Here is a 24,733-nt window from a genome sequence, read left to right on the forward strand (position 1 = left end):
TATCATCAAATAATTATCTAAGTAAGTTTCAGAGATAGCCAGTATATGATGATGTTAGCAAGCTATTAGATTTTTTAAACCTTATTTTTAAGGCTACATATATTAATATGGGCTAATCTTATCCCTTTCTTGGGTAGCTTATCAGAAAAAGACATAATAAAATAAATACATTCTTTGGCTGATAAAGTCAGTCAATCAGGCACTTGTGAGTGTCAGTTGCTGTGTGTGTGTGATATTGGGCTGAAGCTATTGACTCGGAAGCTTGGGTTTCTCCCTCCTCCCAGGCTTTTGGGATGGAGGGTGGACAATGAACTTGTCGTAGCGGATGTAAGCAATGTCCCCATGCTTTCTTTCCGCCTGTGGCACACAGCTTCAGAGAAGTCCTCGTTGAGGAAGATGTTGATTCCTCTCAAGTTCACGGCTTTCTCCAGAACAGCGATCTTTTCCTTGAACCTTAGGAACTTGACCGCTATTGGCCTGGGTCTGTCACCTGGGCTGGTTGCAGATTTCCCAGACCTGTGGGCGCGCTCCGCCTCAATCTTCCAATGATCCATCGGCAGCTTTGCAGTGATTTTTTTCTCACTTTCTCCTCAGACTCCGTCCAGGTCTCATGGGGAGACTGGTATGCCATCCACAACAATGTTATTCCTCCTGGATTGTCCCTCTAGATAGTCTGTTTCCCAGTCATTTGTAATAATGACTGACAGATAGTGCTGATGACATCTATCGTGGACTTACAGTTTGTTGTCAACTTGCTGCAAATCTCTTACAGGACATCCACTTCTGCCTGGGAGAACTGCAAACTGTTCTAAAAGTCTTGGACCTCTCTGGTCAGATAATCCATTATTTTGTTAGTTGAGTCCACTAGCAATTTGACAAAGCTATTTTCCTGTTTCTGTAACAATTGTTTGTAGATATTTAAAATATTTAAAAGATCACGCTTCTGTGAATGTCAAACTACTGTCTTCTCCATACCTCCCACCTTCTTTAGCTTTGGGTGGCATGATGGTAGAAACTTAGGTTACCTCTGGTACTCCACGCAATACCAGCCAGCACAGTTTGCAGGCCCGATGAAAACAGTAGGGATTTAATCAGCCACAAGCCCGGGACTATCTGCGGTCGCAGCTACAAGGGCTAACCGTGTCGTGGACTTTTTAGTGTCTGTAAAACCAGATTGATTCCCCTAATGGAGTAAGTGGATTCAGATGTGTGTGTGCGTGTGTGTGTGTGGTTTGTTTGTCTGTCTGTCTGTCTGTGTGTGTTTGTGTGAGAATATGTTTGTGTGTTAGCACAGGCACGTGCGTGAGCGTGTGACCCCAATCGAATGCAGATGGATTCAGTTGTCAGTCAGACATGTGTGATTGCAAGAAGCAGCTTGTTAACAACTGTATAAACATTGTTGCAGTGGCTGGAGTTTGATGCTATCCTGATCCCCGGTAAGACATTTTCACACAGCAGTGCTTAAACCGGTTAATTAAAGATTCACTCAGGCAAATATTGGAGATAAAAGAGCAAAACAAAGCAAACAACAAACATAGCGGAAAGGGCTCGTTAATACTCTCCTCTGTAATGGCTGATATTTTCCATTCAGATTAATTGGAGCCTCGTTTCACTTGCTAATTGCTACATTAGAAATGTACGCAACTTTTTAAAGAATACCCGTGATGAAGGACCGCTCCGGATGAAAGTAACTAACACATAAATTAAACAAATGAAGCAAACAACAGTGTTCAGACGAATGAACTGAATGTGCCTTCAGTGGGAGCGTTGGGAGCGATGTCTCCGTCAGGGTCCTTTTTCGGGCTGTTTTCAAAACAAATCACACTTAGTTAAATAATCTGCTGCTGAAATGACTGAAACAGAGTGGGATTGTGAAAATACAACAGGCTGTATCCAAATGACCCCTGGCACTAGCCTAGGCAGCCTCAGCAGCCCCAGAAGCACGCCAGAGATGGATAGCGGGGGCCCGGAACCATCAAACGCTCTCTCACTCTGTAACTCTCAAAGTGCTTTAGATGTGTGCAGCGATGGGGCCCATTCTGTGCTGCTAGTTCCAAAAACGCTCTCTGGGATTTTCTTCAAAAGTACCTCTGATCTTTGATATAAGCAAATGGAACTCTTTCACTTTGACTTGTGTCGCCTTGATTGTGTTTGACTTATCAGGAAAAGGTTTAGAAAGTATACAAAATTACCTCCTGACCCTTTGGCCAAGGGGAGATTATAAAAATCTATTTATGTAGCTTAGTGTGTTTTTCATTCAACAGATCTTGCCAGTGCATTATTGGTAATTGTCACATTGGTATAAGGATCGGGAGACAGGCGCAGGAATGCGTAATACGTTTTTTTTTTATTATTACCCAAATTACAGCGTGCCATGTAAAGGCACTGTCACCCACTGTCACCCCCTGACCATAGAGAGCCCTCTGGTGTAATAGGTCAGAGCGTGACTAGGGGGGTTTAACTTCTTTGATATAGGGGGCAGCATTTTCACTTTTGGATAAATTGCGTGCCCATAGTGAACTGCCTCCTACTCTGTCCTAGATGCTAATATATGCATATTATTATTACGATTGGATAGAAAACACTCTGAAGTTTCTAAAACTGTTTGAATGATGTCTGTGAGTATAACAGAACTCATATGGCAGGCAAAAACCTGAGAAAAAATCCAAACAGGAAGTCAGAATTCTGAGACTGGTTGATGTTAAAGTCATCGCCTATTAAATTCCCTGTAATATATGGATCTGTTTGCACTTCCTACGCCTTCCACTAGATGTCAACAGTCTGTAGAATGCTGAATGAAGCCTCTAGTGTGATGTGGGGCCGGATGGGAGGTGTTTCGGGTCATTGGTCTGGCAGATTGCCAGTTCTTGCTCACGCGCTTTCCTCATGATATCGCCTTGCGTTCCATTACTTATACAGACATGAATGAATGCTCCGGTTGGAACGTTATAGGATATATATGATAACAACATCCTGAAGATTGATTCTCTACTAAGTTTGACCAGTTTATTCGACTTGTAATATAACTTTTTGAAGTTTTCGTCCGACGCTTGCCTGCATCTGCGTGAGCGTTTGGACACGTGTACTACACATGCTAGCAAAAGTAGCTAATTGGACATAAGTAATGGACGTTATCGAACAAAACAACGATTAGGATTCCTGGCAGTGCATTCTGATGAACATAATCAAAGGTAAGGGAATATTTATGATGTAATTTCGTATTTCTGTTGACTCCAACATAGCGGAGAAATGTTGTTAAATCTGTGTAACATGATGTGTAACATGATGTCCTATGAGTGTCATCTGATGAAGATCATCAAAGGTTAGTGATTCATTTTATCTCTATTTCTGCTTTTTGTGACTACTATCTTTTGCTGGGAAAATGGCTGTGTTTTTCTGTGGCTATGTACTGAGCTAACATAATTGTTTGGTGTGCTTTCCCCGTAAATCCTTTTTGAAATCAGACATGTTGGCTGGATTCACAACATGTGTAGCTTTAATTTGCTGTCTTTCATGTGTGATTTCATGAAATATTGATTTTTATAGTAATATATTTGAATTTGGCGCGCAACATTTTTTCTAGATTTCGGCCAAGTGGGACGCTACCGTCCCGCCTATCCCGGGACGCGAGAGTCGCCAAGGAGTATAGGACGACAGCGACGACGCCGGGGTCCATGGCCACAAACAGCCCAAGGGCAACCCCAAAATCTTGGGGGAGGGCACAAGGGGCGGTCGGCTGAGCAGAGGAGAGAGCCAGAGACCTCTGGGAGTCGATGGAGGAGTTTGAGGAGGGATACCGGAGAGAGGTGTTGGCTAGGAGTATTCTGCAGCGCACTCGCCCTGAAGAGCGTGTCGTCAGTCCAGTGAAACCTGTCCCGGCTCGACATACCAGGCCACCAGTGCGCCTCCCAAGCCCGTTACGTCCTGTGCCGGCTCCCCGCACTCGCCCTGAAGAGCGTGTCATCAGTGCGGTGAAACCTGTGCCGGCTCCACGCACCAGGCCTCCAGTGTGCCTCCCCAGTCCGGTACGTCCTGTGCCGGCTCCCCGCACTCGCCCTGGAGAGTGTGTCACCATTCTGAGTCTCCAGCGACGGTGTCCAGTCCCGCTCCAAGGCTTGAGCCTTACTCTGCGCCGGTGCTCAGTCCAGGCACGGCATCCAGTCCCGCTCCATGGCCGGAGCCTTCCTCTGCGCCGGTGCCCAGTCCAGGCACGGCGTCCAGTCCCGCTCCGCACCGGAGCCGCCACTGACGCTAGTTGCCCACCCTAAGCCTCCCCATCTAGGTTCAGGTTTTGCGGTCGGAGTACGCACCTTTGGGGGGGGGCTACTGTTACGCCCTGACCATAGAGAGCCCTCGGGGTTCTCTATGGTGTAATAGGTCAGAGCGTGACTAGGGGGGTTTAATAGTTATTATAGTTCTATGTTGGTGTGTGAGTATGGTTCCCAATTGGAGGCAGCTGAATATCGTTGCCACTAATTGGGGATCATACTTAGTGTGTCCCTTTTCCCACCTGCGTTGTGGGATATTGTTTTGTTTAGTGCCTATGTGCGCTATGAATGGCACGTTCGTTAATTCTTTGTTGTTTTGAAGTGTCACTGTAATAAATATGTGGAACTCTACTCGCGCTGCGCCTTGGTCCACTTATTTATTCGACGGGCGTGACACAAACAAACATGTAAACAAAACACACTGAGTTGAAACCCAAACAAAAGAGTGAGGAGTACCTCGAATAAATAAAACAAGCGCACACTTATACAACACGGGACGAGACCTGTTATCATCTACACAATACAAGTGGCACGAAAGCCAGAACAACACAACACAGGTACTCACATGCACCAACGGACATTGTAACAACAATGGACAGCCCAATGGAAACATATATACTAATTACATTTACATTTTAGACATTTAGCAGACGCTCTTATCCAGAGCGACTTACAGTAGAGTGCATACATTTTATTACATTTTACATACTGAGACAAGGATATCCCTACCGGCCAAACTCTCCCTAACCCGGACGACGCTATGCCAATTGTGCGGACCTCCCGGTCGGAGGACCTCCCGGTTGCGGCCGGCTGCGACAGAGCCTGGGCGTGAACCCAGAGACTCTGGTGGCGCAGCTAGCACTGCGATACAGTGCCCTAGACCACTGCGCCACCCGGGAGATCAGTGGGAATAGGGGATAGGTGTGCGTGATGAAAGTTCCGGAGGGATCCGTGACAATAATAACTTTCATGGATTAAAGATGTTCATTAATTTCCCATAAAAATAAATGGGATGCTTGTTATTCCCCCGTAAAGGCCTTGTAGGAAGCTTTGCTCGAATATTACAGGTAAAAGATTGACAATATACTCCCAGCTCCAAAGATAAATAAATAAGCCCCCAAATCTCCCAAAATATAAAGCAGCCACTTAAAAGCAAACATCCTTAGGTCAAGTCTTAACTCTTTTCTATATGTTGAAGAAACACTCTTATATTAGTTTTTTTATCCAAACACTTTTTATTAAGTACTTTTATGAGGACAGAGTGATACAGAAATAGCCATATACATTTCAGTCCGAGAGCAGTTGCATCAATTAAATTTCCCATGACCACCATGGTCAGGTCAGGTGTGTTAAGGTAGAGAGAGCTGTAGCCAGGCTGATAAAAGTACAGTTTAGGCTAACTAGGGGATCTCAAGATGCCACTCTTTGAGGAGTGTTATACTATAGCCCTTCTAACGGCACTTGAGTTATCCTACTGGAGTTTTCCATATGGGCTCTCAGCTGGACTTTACTTCCCAGAATACCACTACCACCTGAGGGGGCACGAGACATAGGAGGAACCCCTGAGGTGTTCCCCTAGGCTCTCAGCTGGGGCCAGTTCAGTTCAACTGCCATGGCTATATCGTGTGAGAGGAGATTGGGGATTCAGCTGCAGATCACTCCAGTCATATGCTACTTCTGACCTCTGCCAAACTCTCACACGAGCCCTATACACCATGTATCAAAATATATCAAAATGTGTAGTGCTAAAACGAGCTATCTATGTGTTGGCATGGCTATAATAGTTTGTGGAGATTAGAAAGAGGAAAGCAATTTGTGTTATATAGAATGTACTTTTGCCAGTCTTGAAAGGGGAAACCTCAATGTAAAGTCACGTGAAGGGCGCTGATTTTAGCGATTGTGATTGCATTCGCACATCGCTTCAATGAACGATTGCAATGGCGCAACACGTTTCTTTTCTGGGTGGGAGTTTAAGTTGTGGACACTGCGTTGACTCATTGGCCGAGACACGGCAGCAAATGGAGGTTGGCCAAAGAAACAAGCTGACATGCCACAAGACATACGCTTCAAAGTCTGGAACATCACTCGTTTCCATCAAGGCCAACCAATCAAACTATCCCTCTTTGAAATATGAAGATGTTGTTTTACCATTGTCAGTCTGCTGTCTATTGTGGTTGAAGTACACACAATTGGAAAGCAGAAAATAAAAACAGCTAAATTAAATTTTATTGGTCACATAACCATATGTATTTGCTATCTTGAATGGCTGCTCTTTTCCATGTTGTTACCTCCAGATATCTTCTTTATCTGTTGGAGGATACCTGGTCCAGATCATTGTTGTGCTGTTTGCTCCCATTGCTGATGGACTACTTTGTTGAAAGAAGAAACGCTTTTTTTTAACAAACTTTGTTGAGGAGCTCCGAACAGGGTGGAGTGGGCGTATGACATTATTGTTACCTTAGCTGCTTTTATTTACTGCTTTCCAATTGTGTGTACTTCAACCACAATAGACAGCAGACTGACAATGGTAAAACAACATCTTCATATTTCAAAGAGGGAAAGATTGATTGGTTGGCCTTGATGGAAAAGTTTGGGAGTACAAGCTACTGTTCGGGAACAATGGAAGGCAGAATAACAACACCGACAACAATTATAAAAAGACACTTCTAAAGATAATTATGTTCAAGAAAAATAGTTGTCGAAAAGGTCTTGTTGTTGCTTGATTCTCTGTTAATGTTTTTGTGCTTGTCATTCTTATGGAAATCAAACGCCTGTGCTTTTCAAAGTTGATCCACCTTTGAAGACTGCCTCAATCTACCCCAGTCTGTTGGTTCCAACTGACTTGAATATCGGTTCTACATTCAAAACAGCAGATACCTGTGGGCCGTATTTCTCATTAACAGTCAAATGCATTTCAATCAGAAAACACATTTGCACGTCGGACAGATGTTCTATTCATAATGCCTTATGTTGCAGGATTCATCTTTTTTTTAAACACACCTGCAGGGTTTGCAAATTAGATAGCAAACAAAGAAGGATGGGCTGGAATGACAAAACAAATAAAATTCCACCCACCTTATGAAGGCTAATGCACCGTTTGAAAAGAGGGAGAGGTGGGGAACTGTATAATGAGAATGACTGGGAGAGGGGTCTTCATGTGTTTGTACATAATATCCTGAGGGTCTATTTTAATGTGACCAGATGCAGATTCATAAATGCTTAGTTGCAGATGACAATATTACATCCCATATTAGTCATTCCATTGGTGGGAAGGGGGGCAAGGGATCTTCAGCTTTAAAGCTGAATTTATTTTAAAAAGCCAATGACTAATTCATTTGCCATGAAATCTATGACAATGCAATGATGAAGGTTATGACAAAATTGGGCTCACAGGCTAAGTCACCCACAGGCACAAACCTTACCCCCATGAAACTCACCTATCATGTTCACTTCCTTAGGAGCCTTCTGTCAAAAAACCTGTGAAGTTGCTAATGGGGAGGTTCTAATAGAGAGATAGATACTTCTGGTGAATGTAAATGTATGGGGATATTTTAGCGAGAGCTAGCAGACTCCTGGGAGAGACTAGGCAGCTTCCTTCAGCTTGATGAAGCAGTTTTCTTACTTTAGCTGGCAGAGTGAGTGTGTCTTTGCTGTGAAGAGATACATTGTGTGTGTGTGTGTGGCTATGTAAGAGAGAGAGAGAGAAAGAGAGTGTGTGTGTGTGTGTGTGTGTGTGTGTGTGTGTGTGTGTGTGTGTGTGTGTGTGTGTGTGTGTGTGTGTGTGTGTGTGTGTGTGTGTGTGTGTGTGTGTGTGTGTGTGTGTGTCTCTGTGTGTGGTTCCCAGTGGACACAACACCCCCCCCCCAAAAAAAAGAGCAGTATTATTGCACTGCTCTTATCCACTACATGCAATTACTCCTGGAGGCCCTCGGACTCGCGCCCTTCTTGTGCATTGATTCTTGCAGATCATTGTGGTGTCACTCAGGAGAAAGCCAAGGAAAAAATTTAAGGACCTCTCAAAAATAACGTCTTTGTTTTTTTGGGACGAGAGAGCTGTTTTAAAAATAAAAAAAACTTTCTGTAAAGTATCAGCAATGGGTACATACAGAGTGCTTACTGTACTGCATAAATGTACATGAAGTGCTTAAATACAGTTGAAGTCGGAAGTTTACATACACCTTAGCCAAATACATTTAAACTCAGTTTTTCACAATTCCTGATATTTAATCCAAGTAAAAATTCCTTGTTTTAGGTCAGTTAGGATTACCACTTTATTTTAAGAATGTGAAATGTCAGAATAATAGTAGAGAGAATTATTTATGTCAGCTTTTATTTCTTTCATCACATTCCCAGTGGGTCAGAAGTTTACATACATTCAATTAGTATTTGGTAGCATTGCCTTGAAATTCTTTAACTTGGGTCAAACGTTTTGCGTAGCCTTCAACAAGCTTCCCACAATAAGTTGGGTGAATTTTGGCCCATTCCTCCTGACAGAGCTGGTGTAACTGAGTCAGGTATGTAAGCCTCCTTGCTCGCATACACTTCTTCAGTTCTGCCCACAAATGTTCTATAGGATGGAGGTCAGGGCTTTGTGATGGCCACTCCAATACCTTGACTTTGTTGTCCTTAAGCCATTTTGCCACAACTTTGGAAGTATGCTTGGGGTCATTGTCCATTTGGAAGACCCATTTGCGACCAAGCTTTAACTTCTTGACTGATGTCTGGAGATGTTGCTTCAATATATCCACATAATTTTCCATCCTCATGAAGCCATCCATTTTGTGAAGCGCACCAGTCCCTCCTGCAGGAAAGCACCCCCACAACATGATGCTGCCACCCCCTTGCTTCACGGTTGGGATGGTGTTCTTCAGCTTGCAAGCCTCCCCCTTTTTCCTCCAAACATAACGATGGTCATTATGGCCAAACAGTTCTATTTTTGTTTCATCATACCAGAGGACATTTCTCCAAAAAGTGAGATATTTGTCCCCATGTGCAGTTGGAAACCGTAGTCTGGCTTTTTTATGGCAGTTTTGGAGCAGTGGCTTCTTCCTTGCTGAGCGGCCTTTCAGGTTATGTCGATATGGGACTCGTTTTACTGTGGATATACTGTAGATACTTTTGTAACTGTTTCCTCCAGCATCATCACTAGGTCCTTTGCTGTTGTTCTGGGATTGATTTGCACTTTTCGCACCAAAGTACATTCATCTCTAGGAGACAGAACGCGTTTCTTTCCTGAGCGGTATGACGGCTGTGCGGTCCCAATGGTGTTTATACTTGCATACTATCGTTTGTACAGATGAACGTGGTACCTTCAGGCGTTTGGAAATTGCTCCCAAGGATGAACCAGAGTTGCTGAGGTCTACAATTCTTGGCTAATTTCTTTTGAGTTTGAAGGTAGGCCTTGAAATACATCCACAGGTACACCTCCAATTGACTCAAATTGTCAATTAGCCTATCAGAAGCTTCTAAAGCCATGACATCATTTTCTGGAATTGTCCAAGCTGTTTAAAGGCACAGTCAACTTACTGTATTTAAACTTCTGATCCACTGGAATTGTGATACAGTGAATTATAAATGAAATAATCTGTGTAAACAATTGTTTGAAAAATTACTTGTGTTATGCACAAAGTAGATGTCCTAACCGACTTGTCAAAACTATAGTTTGTTTAACAAGAAATGTGTGGAGTGGTTGAAAAACGAGTTTTGATGACTCCAACCTAAGTGTATGTTGACTTCCGACTTCAACTATACAAACTGTATGTGTTCGATATGGGGAGTGTACCTGTTGTTTATGCACTTTACCGGTACAGCAAGGTCCATAATTGGACAGCCTCAATCTCAGCAGGACGTACTGTCCTAATATAGACACTGTATACAGTAGTACTGATACCACTGTGCATGTATTAATAAGACGGTATTTGTAGTAGACTAAAATCAAACAATGTGATTAAAGGCCACTTTGATAGTGACGGTTGTTTCTACAAGGGTTTTAATTTCATGTTTTTATTCATTATTGTATTAGGGTGGGTGCCAGAACAAATAATGACATTGAAAGGATGCATGCTCAGGTACAGCCCATTAGCTGCCCACCGATTAGACACATTACTTCGCTAATAAGCAAGGCAAGGAGATGATTGGATGCAATAAACCCCCCTGTTCATTTGTTTGTCTCCCTACAGAGGAGAGAGGGTTCAGCTGCTGCTTACTGTTGGTTACATGGTAGTAATAACAACAAAAACTATGTGGTAACAACGGATACTTTTTCGTACTTACTTCAAATAACACAATTGGTAGCTTCTTGTGTACCAAAGAAGCGGAAGTGTAATTACAATGCAACTATGAATTGATAAGTACCTGGTAAACAGCGGGCTGGAAAATACATTTAAAAAATCCCCTGCTTATTGTTGTGTATTGTATTGATGGGTCATTCGCGAACGAAGGTCTCTGTTTGAACAGATCTTTTCGGTGAACGTCAGAAACTGAAGCACATCGGTGAAAGAGCTGTTCATTTGGCTTCCTGATTTGCATACTGCTACTACTGCATTTTGAGCTCAAAACAATATTTTTTTGCATAATTATCTGAAGAGGGTGAACCCTCACTGATACAATAAATAGTGGAGAGTGTCAATCTGGTCCATGCCAATTTTTTCATTGCGTACAAAATATATATATTTTGGCTGTCGGTCTAATAATTTGGTCAAGCAAAATTGTATTTAAACGTGCATTTCACAATCTGACATAATAGTAGCCTAACTTTTGGGCTTCATATTGAAGTTTTTTTTGTGGTTCTATGGCAAATAAAGCCAAATGAAAGACTCACTGAAAAGACTTGGAATGTCCATCACTAATGTATTGGGTTTGTGTCTCAAAGCATCATGGGAGTTGTGTGTATTGAGATGATCACGTTCTAGATAAATGGTTGATATGATTCCTGTCTCCCATCTCATCATTATTGAATTGTAATAAAGACATAGTAATGAAACCCATGAGATATAACAAAAGATATGCAACGAGTAAGTCTGAACCTACAAGATCTATTCTGTCTTACTAGAAGTACCAAATCTGAAACGTATTTTCCATGATACAGTCTAGGCTAATGTTAGCACAGTGTATTGCTAGCAGAGGCAAGTACATAGTCGAGCTAGCTAAGAGAGAGAGAGTTTGCATAGTCATGGATGGCAGAAAATGATTTGAGATGGACGTTGGAGCGGGAAAACAATGTGATTAAAAAGGGAAGAATATACAATGTGTAAAGGAAAGGACATTTATTCAACTGTGAAGGCAAACTTTGGAAATAAAAACTGCTAAATGAGCGAACTTGAGGATGAAACGTCAGTGAGTGAAGTGAAAGAAGTGCACATGACTAAGGAAAATATTGCTATGGTTGAGGAAAATATTGAAGTGAGTGACCATCAGGAGTCTATTGAGAAATGAAAAATGGCTTGAATTCAACCCCTCAACCCCTTTCCCCCACAACAACTGTAGACTCAGATTCTCAACAGTTGCACCATTCCAGAGCCCAACTCAAGAAAGGTCTTGATTAATGAATGCATATACAGTTGCAGCAGTATGAGAAGGCCTGCAAAACTGAGCAAAAAAATGGGCAGAAATGGGGAGATTTGATTAACCATTGTCACGTCCTAGGTGATGGAGGTCAGATATACCCCCTTTCCCAGAAACACCCACACATGGTCCCCCGTTGTGACCATATTCCCAAGCATCTCTGTGCAGTCAAACCTTTGATTTTGTGCCACCAGGGCCACAATAAGATGCCCCCTCTCTGAATGTCCAAGTGTAACCATCTCCACATGCGTTACTGCAGCTAGTGTTGCCAGCACTGCCACTGCCTGGGGGCACCCTAACGGAATCCCCACCGGCTAGGTACAAGGTCATCAAGGTTCTCATTAGCAGCTTTGAGAATTTCCTTGTATATTATGCTCTCCCATCAGGGGGCTCTGGTTTGTAGGACCAACCCTGCCAGGCAGGTTCAGAATCTTGAGGGGGCGGTGCTGCTCTAGAAGGTCTCTGACGGCATTTTGGCTGCATACAGGCCGCTTACAGCAGGCCCATAAAACAGATAGGGACTTCTCATTAGCGTCTGCGTCGTTCAGGTGGGTGTCTAGGGTATAGGGTGGTGTACCGTTCCATCAATATAGGATCATAAATAAATAAATAAAATGTATATTTTTTTTAAAAATAGTTCCCCATGATACAGTAGGACAGTAAATAAATTAGATGCATAATTTATTTTAAAATGCAGTTCCACCATGATAGGAGAATAAATAAACAAGATGTATAATTCATTACAAAATGAATATTCCTCATCTGCACAAAATTGAAAGCTCTCTCACAACCCCTGCTCACAGACATACATTGGTTCTGGGATATGCAACCATTTCCTTTCTTACTCACTTAACAACTTCTTTATGATAGGGGGCAGCATTTTCACTTTTGGATGAATTGCGTGCCCATAGTGAACTGCCTCCTACTCTGTCCCAGATGCTAATATATGCATATTATTATTACTATTGGATATAAAACACTCTGAAGTTTCTAACACTGTTTGAATGATGTCTGTGAGTATAACAGAACTCATATGGCAGGCAAAAACCTGAGAAAAAATGTGAGAATTCTGAGACTGGTCAATGTTCAACTCATCGCCGATTCAATTCCCTTTAAGATATGGATCTGTTTGCACTTCCTACGCCTTCCACTAGATGTCAACAGTCTGTAGAACGTAGGATGAAGCCTCTAGTGTGATGTGGGGCCAGATGGGAGGTGTTTCAGTCATTGGTATGGCAGAATGCCAGTTCCTGGTCATGCGCTTCCCTCATGATATCGCCATGCGTTCCATAACTTCTACAGACATGAAGGAATGCTCCGGTTGGAAAGTTATTGGATATATATGATAACAACATCCTGAAGATTGATTCTCTACTTAGTTTGACCAGTTTATTCGACCTGTTATATAACTTTTTGAAGTTTTCGTCCGAGTTCGCCTGCATTTGCGCGAGCGTTTGGACATGTGCACTAAACATGCTAGCAAAAGTAGCTACTTAGACATAAGTAATGAACATTATCGAACAAAACAATGATTTATTGTGGAACTAGGATTCCTGGGAGTGCATTCTGATGAAGATGATCAAAGGTAAGGGAATATTTATGATTATTTATAATTTCGTATTTCTGTTGACTCCAACATGGCGGAGAAATGTTGTTATGTTTGATTATTGCATGGTGTGCTTTTTACGTAAAGTTTTTTTTTTATCTGACACAGCAGTTGCATTAAGAACAAGTGTATCTTTAATTATATGTAAAACATGTATCTTTCATCAAAGTTTATTATGATTATTTCTGTTATTTGACGTGGCTCTCTGCAATTTCTCCGGATATCTTGGAGGCATTTCTGAACATGGCGCCAATGTAAAAGATTTGTGGATATAAATATGCACATTATCGAACAAAACATAAATGTATTGTGTAACATGATGTCCTATGAGTGTCATCTGATGAAGATCATCAAAGGTTAGTGATTCATTTTATCTCTATTTCTGCTTTTTGTGACTATTATCTTTTACTGGGAAAATGGCTGGGTTTTTCTGTGGCTATGTACTGAGCTAACATAATTGTTTGGTGTGCTTTCTCCGTAAATCCTTTTTGAAATCAGACATGTTGGCTGGATTCACAACATGTGTAGCTTTAATTTGGTGTCTTTCATGTGTGATTTCATGAAATATAGATTTTTTATAGTAATATATTTGAATTTGGCGCACTACATTTTTTCTGGCTTTTGGCCAAGTGGGACGCTACTGTCCCACATATCCCAGAGAAGTTAATGCCACCCTTTACCAAACACCAAAAAACACACACCACCCCATCCATCTCAATACATCCACCCATACCCACACACTGTGCCCTCTGTCTGCTGTTTTCATCTCCACCATGTTGAATTAGTGCTTTTGTGTTCCAATTAGTTATATTTGAAGATAGATAGAAAAGCGATAGTATTGGTGTCTTTCATTATTTGCCTCCTCTATGAGAACTTTGTAATTTTTAGAATAGCCATGGAGTAGTCTTTCTGTCTCTGAACAATTGGTTATCAAAATACAGTGTATCGACTACGAGAGCTATGCGTTTCCCTTTCAATCTATTTTCCTTGTAAATTGGATACAGAACTTCCTTCGGGAACTGGTCATTCATGCTTATTTTCGTGCCAGCAAGTCTTTTACCCAGGCTTTTAACCATTGTTTTATCTTTAAAGGAAGCAAATTTGTCAACTACTGGGCGTTCATACCTTTGCTCTCTCTGTCCGAAGCGGTGTATATGTTCGTCTTGGATTTTGTCGATAGCTTCGTGTGGGATCTGAAGCGCTGTAAGGAGGAACTCTAACTACACATTCAGGAACTTCTCCTTCTTTCTCTTGGATACCTGTAACTACCAGATTCTCTCTCATGGATCTAGTCTGTATGTCAAGTAAGTCTTCTCTCAGAACGATGTTCTCCTTTTTAAGTTCATTAACTTCGGTTTCAATCTTATTGACTGTCCCTTTTAACTTGTTTGTGTCTTTCTCCAATGTCGCAGCTTTTTCGTCACTCATCTTGAGGCTTGCCTTAAACTCTTTTATATATTTGCTGACTAGTTCAAGTATGCACAGTTTGTCATTTATTGATTTTAACAGATCGGTTTCGACCTTTACCATTCCCGGTGATGAAAAGATTAAATTGTCTGTGTCTGTAGAAGAGTCACATTTTTGTTTTGCCGATAGGTTCCCCTGTGTTACTCTCCGTCATGTTTGGGTGTTGCTTGTTTTCGTAATATTTGTTGATAAATTTCTCTAGTTTTATGATTTGTTTTGTGTTGTTATCCAGATTAAAGGTTTTTACCCACCAGATTATGAAGTGCAAATATTTAGTCTAATTTACCGATATTGAATATTACGTTTTAATCTTGAGGTTATCTACATTGCTGTGTTCCGTCCGCCATCTTGGTTTCTCTGGCACTAATTAAATCATGTCTTTGCTTCATTAATGGTTAACTAACAATCTGTTCCAAAATGAAAATTGAGGGTATATCAGCCAAAAGAAGATTTTCAGTAACCATCGGATCGCCACTCCTACGAATGGCCACTTTCCTCCCGGTGATTGGTGTATAGCACATCAGGTCTGCACCGTATCATCCATCAACCAATAGGTTGGAAGAAAAGTTTGTACAAACCAGGAGTTGGAAATTATTTTGCAATTGTTTAGTTCTGAACAGATCCACACAGCCTGGTATTGAACCAGGATCTGTACATGCGCAGCTAGCACTGCGATGCAGTGCCTTAGACCGCTGCACCCCTCGGGAGGCCTTTTTTAACCTGTGAAATCAAGTTTTTTACATTTAGCTAATTAAATTACTTCATCAGTCAGTGCAGAAAGAGCAGGCAAGCTAGTTGTATACATGCATGATGCACAGACAAAGACTATGGAGCAAGATGCAACTGAAATTTTGCAGGTGGGGAAAGAGCGAGAGATGGTTGAGGAGGAGGCTTGAAGCGCTGGGCATCTTTTTATGACAGGCGTTATATGAATTAGGTCCACAGAATTATACCTAGGAGGAGCGGCTTCTATGGAGTAACTTTGAATGTGCTTGAACTAGCTAGCTAACAAGCTTGTGTGTGTAGAGCTGTACCAGAATTAAAAACACGTCTTACGTTTTTGAAATTAATAAATCCAACGTGAAATGTTGATAACTAGGCCTATAGTAATCTTAACTAGCATTGAAAAAGTTTATCCATTCGTCTCTAGCTCAACGCTTCTTGAGGAAGACTCTAGTAGTTAAAACGCATTGCAGTTGTGCATCCTGATGTATTATGCTGACTGCTCCTATATGTATTATTTTGTAAATATATTCTGTTAATAGTTCACTAAAGTTAATAGCAATTTACTGGCTGCCTACTCACCTTATTTCTTAGATTACATGACATTTAGGGGCCTACCTTCCCACTGCCCTCATCTCATCTCTAGCTAATTAAAAATCTCTCTCCCTATCTTCTGAATCAAGTGCCAATGTAACGTCAGTATAGTCAGAAGCCTATGCTTCGGAGGGGGGGGACCCTATAAATGCACAGGCAAAGAATTTGAGCTTGCAGGCAGACACTGGAATATGTTTCTGAGTGACAGAGTGAAGGCTTTGCATTTTGTTGTGGGACTGGAAAAAAATGCCTGGAATGTAAAATAACTGGTTATTAACTGGTTCCCCTGTTTTTAAAATAACGCTTCTGTTCCGGAACAGTATGGATCACTTTTGTTCCAGGTTCCGTTTCTGTTCCTTGAAAAATGTCATTTTTTTCCGGTTTTCGGTTCTGTTCCCTGAACTGGTTCCAAGCCCTGGTACAGACGATGAAACATGCATTGAAAGCGTCTCAGGGTCAAGGGATACTGCACCAACGCTTGAACAGCGTCCTTCTATCCTACATGGATTTTATACTGTAGATATGTGGTAGTGGTGGAGTAGGGGCCTGAGGGCACACAGTGAGTTGTGAAATCTGTGAATGTATTGTAATGTTTTTAAAATTGTATAAACTGACTTAATTTTGCTGGACCCCAGGAAGAGTAGCTGGGGAGCCATAATAAATACAAATACAAGAACATTCCTCATTACTCATGAAGAGAGATCTCCACACAAGCTTTGACCTTCTCAAACCTCCGAACGCAAAAGCGACATTGCGACGTCAATAGGTGTCACGATCGTGTGGAGGAGAGACGGACCAAGGCGCAGCGGGATATGAATACATCTTCTTTTATTAGAACGACGAAGATGAAACACGAAACAAAACACTTATACAAACTATACAAAACAACAAACGACCGTGAAGCTATAAACGTAGTGCACACACACAGGCTACAAACGTTCAACATAGACAATTACCCACAAACACCTAAAGCCTATGGCTACCTTAAATATGGCTCCCAATCAGAGACAACAATAACCAGCTGTCTCTGATTGAGAACCAAATCAGGCAACCATAGACTTTCCTAAACACATACACTCAACCATAGACATACCTAGACACATACACTCAACACAAACCCATACACTACAACCAACACCCCCTATACCATATAATCACCCAAAACACACACATACCCCATGTCACACCCTGACCTAACTAAAATAATAAAGAAAACAAATAATACTAAGGCCAGGGCGTGACAGTACCCCCCCCAAAAGGTGCGGACTCCGGCCGCAAAACCTGACATATAAAGGGAGGGTCCGGGGTGGGCCCTAATATGGCGGCGGCTCGGGTGCGGGACGTGGCCCCCACTCCAGCATTGTCAATATCCGCTTCGGTGTCTCTGGTAGATCCTGGCTGACTGGCGGATTCAGCCGATCCCGGCTCACTGGCGACTCTGGCTGCTCATGGCTGGCGGGCGACTCTGGCTGCCCATGGCTGGCGGGCGACTCTGGCTGCCCATGGCTGGCGGGCGACTCTGGCTGCCCATGGCTGGCGGGCGACTCTGGCTGCCCATGGCTGGCGGGCGACTCTGGCTGCCCATGGCTGGCGGGCGACTCTGGCTGCCCATGGCTGGCGGGCGACTCTGGCTGCCCATGGCTGGCGGGCGACTCTGGCTGCCCATGGCTGGCGGGCGACTCTGGCTGCCCATGGCTGGCTGGCGGCTCTGGACGCTCATGGCTGGCTGGCGGCTCTGGACGCTCATGGCTCGCTGGCGGCTCTGGCAGATCCTGTCTGGTTGGCGGTTCTGGCAGATCCTGTCTGGTTGGCGGCTCTGGCAGATCCTGTCTGGTTGGCGGCTCTGGCAGATCCTGTCTGGTTGGCGGCTCTGGCAGATCCTGTCTGGTTGGCGGCTCTGGCAGATCCTGTCTGGTTGGCGGCTCTGGCAGATCCTGTCTGGTTGGCGGCTCTGGCAGATCCTGTCTGACGAATGGCTCTAGCAGCTCCTGACTGACGAACGGCTCTGACGGCTCGGGACAGACGGGCGGCTCTAATGGCTCGGGACAGACGGATGGCTCAGACGGCACTGGGCAGACGGATGGCTCAGATGGCACTGGGCAGACGGATGGCTCAGACGGCACTGGGCAGACGGATGGCTCAGATGGCACTGGGCAGACGGATGGCTCAGATGGCGCTGGGGAGACGGATGGCTCAGATGGCGCTGGGGAGACGGATGGCTCAGATGGCACTGGGGAGACGGATGGCTCTGGCCGGAGGAGACACACTGGAAGCCTGGTGCGTGGTGTAGGCACTGGTGGTACCGGGCTGGAGACACGCATCTCAAGGCTAGTGCGGGGAGAAGGAACAGGGCATACTGGACCCTGGATACGCACATTAGGCCTAGTGCGTGGTGCCGGCACTGGTGGTACCGGGCTGGGGACACGCACTTCAAGGCTAGTGCGGGGAGCAGCAACAGGATGCACAGGACTCTGGAGACGCACAGGAGACTTGGTGCGTGGCGTAGGCACCGGTGGTAATGGGCGGGAGACACGCACCATTGGACGAGTGCGTGGAGGAGGAACAGGGCTCTGGAGACACACTGGAAGCCTGGTGCGTGGTGTAGGCACTGGTGGAACTGGACTGGGGCGGGGAGGTGGCGCCGGAAATACCGGACCGTGCAGGCGTACTGACTCCCTTGAGCACCGAGCCTGCCCAACCTTACCTGGTTGAATGGTCCCCGTCGCCCGCCCAGTGCGGGGAGGTGGAATAACCCGCACCGGGCTATGTAGGCGAACCGGGGACACCATGCGTAAGGCTGGTGCCATGTAAGCCGGCCCGAGGAGACGCACTGGAGACCAGACGCGTTGAGCCGGCTTCATGGCACCTGGCTCAATGCCCAATCTAGCCCTACCAGTGCGGGGAGGTGGAATAACCCGCACCGGGCTATGAACACGTACAGGAGACACCGTGCGCTCTACTGCGTAACACGGTGTCCGCCCGTACTCCCGCTCTCCACGGTTAGCCTGGGAAGTGGGCGCAGGTCTCCTACCTGCCCTCGGCCCACTACCTCTAAGCCGCCCCAAGAAATGTTTGGGTTGTACTTGCGGGCTTCCAGCCTTGCCTCCGTGCTGCCTCCTCATATCGCCTCCTCTCGGCTTTCGCTGCCTCCAGCTCTTCACGAGGGAGGCGATATTCTCCCGGTTGTGCCCAAGGTCCCTTTCCATCCAAAATCTCCTCCCATGTCCATGAATCCTTTGTTCCTTGCTCCTGTTGCCACTGATCACGCTGCTTGATCCTTGTTTGGTGGGTAATTCTGTCACGATCGTGTGGAGGAGAGACGGACCAAGGCGCAGCGGGATATGAATACATCTTCTTTTATTAAAACGACGAAGATGAAACACGAAACGAAACACTTATACAAACTATACAAAACAACAAACGACCGTGAAGCTATAAACGTAGTGCACACACACAGGCTACAAACGTTCAACATAGACAATTACCCACAAACACCTAAAGCCTATGGCTACCTTAAATATGGCTCCCAATCAGAGACAACAATAACCAGCTGTCTCTGATTGAGAACCAAATCAGGCAACCATAGACTTTCCTAAACACCTACACTCAACCATAGACATACCTAGACACATACACTCAACACAAACCCATACACTACAACCAACACCCCCTATACCATATAATCACCCAAAACACACACATACCCCATGTCACACCCTGACCTAACTAAAATAATAAAGAAAACAAATAATACTAAGGCCAGGGCGTGACAATAGGAGTCAAGTCAAATGTTGTGAACTGAGAGCAAAGGACAGCCCTTTCAATCCAAGAGAAATTGTCTTAGCCAGGAACTACCTCAATGGACCAAAGTGGGTTGCTGCTACAGACATTGCTCAGACTGTGTCCTACACTGTTAAGACTGCATAGAATGTCATCTGAAAAAGGCACACAGATCCATTACTGTTGAGTAAAGCCACACCGAAAGAACCGCCAGTCCTGTCTGGTCCAGAACTGTTACTGGGTGACACCTTGACCCAGTAGTGGCTCACAGGCACGTTCTCAGGACACTGAATCAGCCGCACCCACTCAAGGATGTGACGAGACTGTGACACAGGCTCCTCAAATGCCTTCACCACAGTCTAAAGACATTGTTATTGAGAGTCACGTTGACCACCGTTACCCTACGAGAGATAGACGGGCACCAAGATACTTGCTTGTAAGTTTGTTCATAATTGTGGTTCATAATGGGGACAATATAAGTAGGTCGGGAGGGGGTGTGTATTGGGGTTGTGCCGAAGAGCATCATGGGAGTTGTGTGTGCTGAGATGATTGCATTCTAGATACATGGTCTACCATCTCATCAATATTGAATTGTTATAAAGATGTGGTCATGAAACCCATGAGACATAAAACTCTACAGTGCTCATTTCTACTGCATAGTGGATCACCACAGATATTCAGGTGGTCAGGAACACATTCACATAGACAGAGAGCTAGGAATCGCCAACTAGACGGGCCCCGTGTCCCAAGCTAACCCTCCTCCCCCATGTTTGTCTGCCCTCTGCCCAATGCGTTATGGGGCATGTGTTTGTGTGTGTGCTTCTTTCCACACCGCCCACCACCGTCACCCAAACCAGCTGCCTCTCATCAATATTAACTAGCTACTGTGACAGTAGGGCGCCCCTTGTGGCAGTCAGCGCCCCCCTGAGGACCCCTACGAGCCTCGTGGCCTCTTCTCCTCGCCACGCGCTGTCATCACTTATTCATCCAACACCTGTTTCCATTCCCCCACCCTCGGTAACAGGGGAGCCTGTGGCTAGTGGCTTATGTCTGGCTTTCCACTTTTCTAAATTGCTTCCTTGTGTTTTATTTTACCCCCCCCCCACCCCTCCCTTTGCTGCTGAATGCGCATGCAAAGTGAAACAAGAGACACATTTAGGTGGGCCCACGCAAATGCCCAATTGGAAATCAGTAAGGTTAATGCTGAGTGCTAAAGGCAGACCCATCGCTCAAGCTCTTCTCAGTCTGTTATGGCGGGGGGGTGGGGGGGTCGTCATCTCTCACATTTCCATCCTGAGGAGAATTGATTCCTACAGCTTTGCCATGCCAATAGAGTGTGTTACTCTTGGGGGGCTTTGTTCTTCCACCACTATTGGTGTATTGGGGAGAGTCCTGTCCTCAACTCTGCATTGTTGCAGTTCATTCCTATCAAACGAGCTCCGCTTACGATCGGTATCAGATTCACCTTATTACCCAAATCGATTCGAGCACAAACGGCATCACTATTGCTCCAGTGTTGCTGCTGCTGCCTGCTAGGTATATATTTTATTTCAGGCAAACTCAAGGTTACCCAAACAGAAAGAGCTAGAGCTGAATCAAACATTTGTTTTTATACAGCAGTTGATTTGCCGCGAGGGAAAAATGTGCCATTGTTTTTCATGACAAAACGATTAGGCCCCTCTCTGGCAGTACACACAACAACAGCTAGTCAGTTAGCGCTCTTGTTTCTGTCTCTCCCCGTGTCAAGGCTTGGGGAGAGGATTCCTTTTGGATGAGACACAAAAATAAAAAGAATGCACGATGAGGAAGAATGGAGCTGTCAAACGTAATGATTCCTTGAATAGTATTTCAGTTTTATTAGTCAAACTTAATAGCTTTGAATGAGCTGTGAGGGATGCAAAAGCCCTTTGTTCAAAATCAAAACTTATGGCAAATGGTTTTAGTAATCAAATAATACCTTCTGACAATTGCATTTTGTTCCTTCACTATTCGGAAGGAATCTCTTTTGATAGTATTTTTGTATAAATGATTAGTGGCAGGTTGAGCACAAGAAAGAAAGAAAGAAAGAAAGAGAAGTGCACACAATGGCCGCACACACAGGAAGAATCAAATAGCAAACACTAACATTGATTTTCATTGGCTGAGACCACGACATCAAACACATTATCTCTTCCATTGTGCTCCCAGACAATATCAAATATGTGAATTATTCTTTGAATGGGAAGTGCTGCAATTAATAGAATTCACATTTTGACAGTGTTTGTCAAAACCTAGCCTTGGACCCTCCAAAAGACCAATAAATATTGGAGATGTTGGGTTAGCATGTGCAATGTTAGGGGTAGAATTCTGCAGTAGAAATAGGATAAAGACAGTGTTTGATTGTTCAAAGAGATATACCAATGGATGAGTTTAGTGTGAGCTAGTGTGAGATATAGGGCGCTGTACTCACGTTGGATATCGATGGTGACAATGGCATCTTTCCCATTGGGCAAGGCCTTGTTTGAGGCCCGACAGGTGATTTGTTGGCCTGTCTCGATGTTGGAGGCAGAGAGGTAGAGTGAGCTGACTGTACTCTCCCTTCGCTCGTCCCGCAACAGTGTCTGAGGAAACAATGCAAGACCAGAGGTCCCTATTATCATCACAAGATGTCTTATTTAAATGACATTTACACTGTGTTCATTTAGCATCTTTATCCAGAGTGACTAGAGCAACTAGGCAAGCACACATCACATCAAATAAGGCAAGCACACATCACTGCCATTGCAAGTAATACAGTAGGTGGGTAGCAATCGATTTACAGTACATCATGCAATATATACAAACTGTATGACCTCATGAATCTCAAGAATGGCTTGCCCTGAATTACATAGTAATAACGTGGTAGTAACATATTTGTAATTACATATTATAGAGTTTAGTTGTACATATCTTGCAGATTTCTGATGTCATACTGGACAGATGGAATCAGTCATCTCTCTATCGTTTGCCTCCATTTGCATGCCTTGATATGCCAAGCCAAGTCATGATCTGACTCAAAGTGTGTTTTTCCAAAACCCAGCTTCATCCTTCATCTCTGTCTCCAAAATGATTTATCCTGATGCGTCTAAAATGGAGCTGTTAACAGATTCAGATGAATCAAAAAGACTTGACATCCTAACAATGTGACGTGTACTCAATATGATGCAATCATTATCAAATGTGACACATTTCGAATGTTCTATACAGATGCTGATACTAAGTACTAACAAAGTAGCTATACACTCTCCGTGTCAGTTATTAACCATCAAGATCCCAATATAATTATTTTCCCAAAATAGTCGTCTCTTTTTTTCAAAACGCCAAAAACATTTCTCAAGCTTTGAGACATTTAATTAATCAGGAAGGAGAGCGCTGATATAGAAATACATAAGTGGCTATGTCTAAGTGGCTTGCCTGTGTCTAATTCATGGGCTTACAATGAGTGAAGGGAGCGCCCTCCAGTCAGTTTGTGTGGGTTAGACTCACCCCAGAACGAGCAAGATCACACTGCAAGATTAAACGCGGCCTCTCACTTTCTCAGTTTCCTACTCAGGGCTGACAAAGTGAACAAATTGCCCATGAACACATCCATAATGTAGAGTGTTGGAATGCTTTCTCTTTTTTGTCATGTTTAAAGCAAAACGTCCATCTTGCCCCGTGAATCAAATAAAAAATCTCAGCTGCCATTAAACTGACAGAGCGAGGCCTTTTTCAGGACACTTCGAGGAAAGGATGAGTAAACAGAGGAGAAGAGAGGAAGAGTGGGAAGGATTCCTCCAAGTGAGGGAAGAGAGAGTACACCTCTTATCAAGGTCCAAAAGACACATTTCAGGTGCACAATCAATTTATTTATGTAAACTTAATTTCAGTGCATGCACCTTTAAAACTTTTTAGTGAGTGCAACTTATCTAGATTCCTGTCTTGTATAGAGTTATAATAACAGTTTTATTAGTATGTATTGAATTTATCCGTTAATAAATACAGTACCTACAGTACATACAGTACATGTAGCAAAGAGGTTTGGATCTCTTGGCGTAACAGCTATGGTGTCAGGTTGACATTCACTGGAGTTCTGGTCAGTGCAACCCCCTGAATTCTATACATTGGTGTCAGAGGTGGGATGATGTTACTGTGATGCCATCAAAGTCTGGGTATGAGTGACTGCAGATAGAAAAGTGATGGGCGCTCTTTCCGTAGGAAGGGGACATTGTAGCAACCTTAATAAGTCCGCTTGAATCTCTTGGTGTAATGGTTAAGGTGTTGAATTTGTTTCAATATGTACAAATAGCGATGTCCTGTTGAAAGAGTCAGGTCAGCACAGAGATCACTCAAAAATAGCCCAAACCATACCCAGTCTAGATCCGTAGCTACAGTGAAATTATAAAACTGCAATTTTAGAATGGGAGGGGACATGTCCTGCCCCATCCCTAGTGGAAGTTACGCCCACATCCTTACCTTAGAGTACATGGCGCCATTCAGGACCTGCCCGTTGCGGATCCAGATGATGGAGGCGGCAGGCTTGGCATTGTCGGCGTGGCACGTCAGGTTGAGGGGGTCGCCGGCCCTTAGGCTCACCACAGGCGCTCCAACAATCACAGGGTCATCAGGGGGAACTGTGGAGTACCATAAAGATGCATTTATTTGATTTGCATTACTTTCTATTAGATGTGTACTGTTGTAGAGCAGTTAAAGACTTACAATAGTGGTTCATCCA

At 43.9% G+C, this 24,733-nt stretch overlaps 1 protein-coding gene across 2 annotated transcripts in view; it reads right to left on the minus strand.

Moving 5' to 3' along the window:
- Positions 1-24,733, minus strand: part of LOC139584664 (kin of IRRE-like protein 3) — a 307,744-nt gene that overhangs the window by 82,376 nt on the left and 200,635 nt on the right. For both annotated transcript variants that reach the window (XM_071416785.1, XM_071416774.1), the window contains exons 4-5: positions 24,475-24,632; positions 22,451-22,601 (exon numbers count right to left, since the gene is read on the minus strand). In XM_071416785.1, coding sequence (XP_071272886.1) covers positions 22,451-22,601; positions 24,475-24,632 — 309 coding nt within the window. The remainder of the gene's footprint in view (positions 1-22,450; positions 22,602-24,474; positions 24,633-24,733) is intronic.

This window comes from Salvelinus alpinus, chromosome 1 (genome assembly GCF_045679555.1).
Source record: "Salvelinus alpinus chromosome 1, SLU_Salpinus.1, whole genome shotgun sequence".
Lineage (NCBI taxonomy): Eukaryota > Metazoa > Chordata > Actinopteri > Salmoniformes > Salmonidae > Salvelinus > Salvelinus alpinus.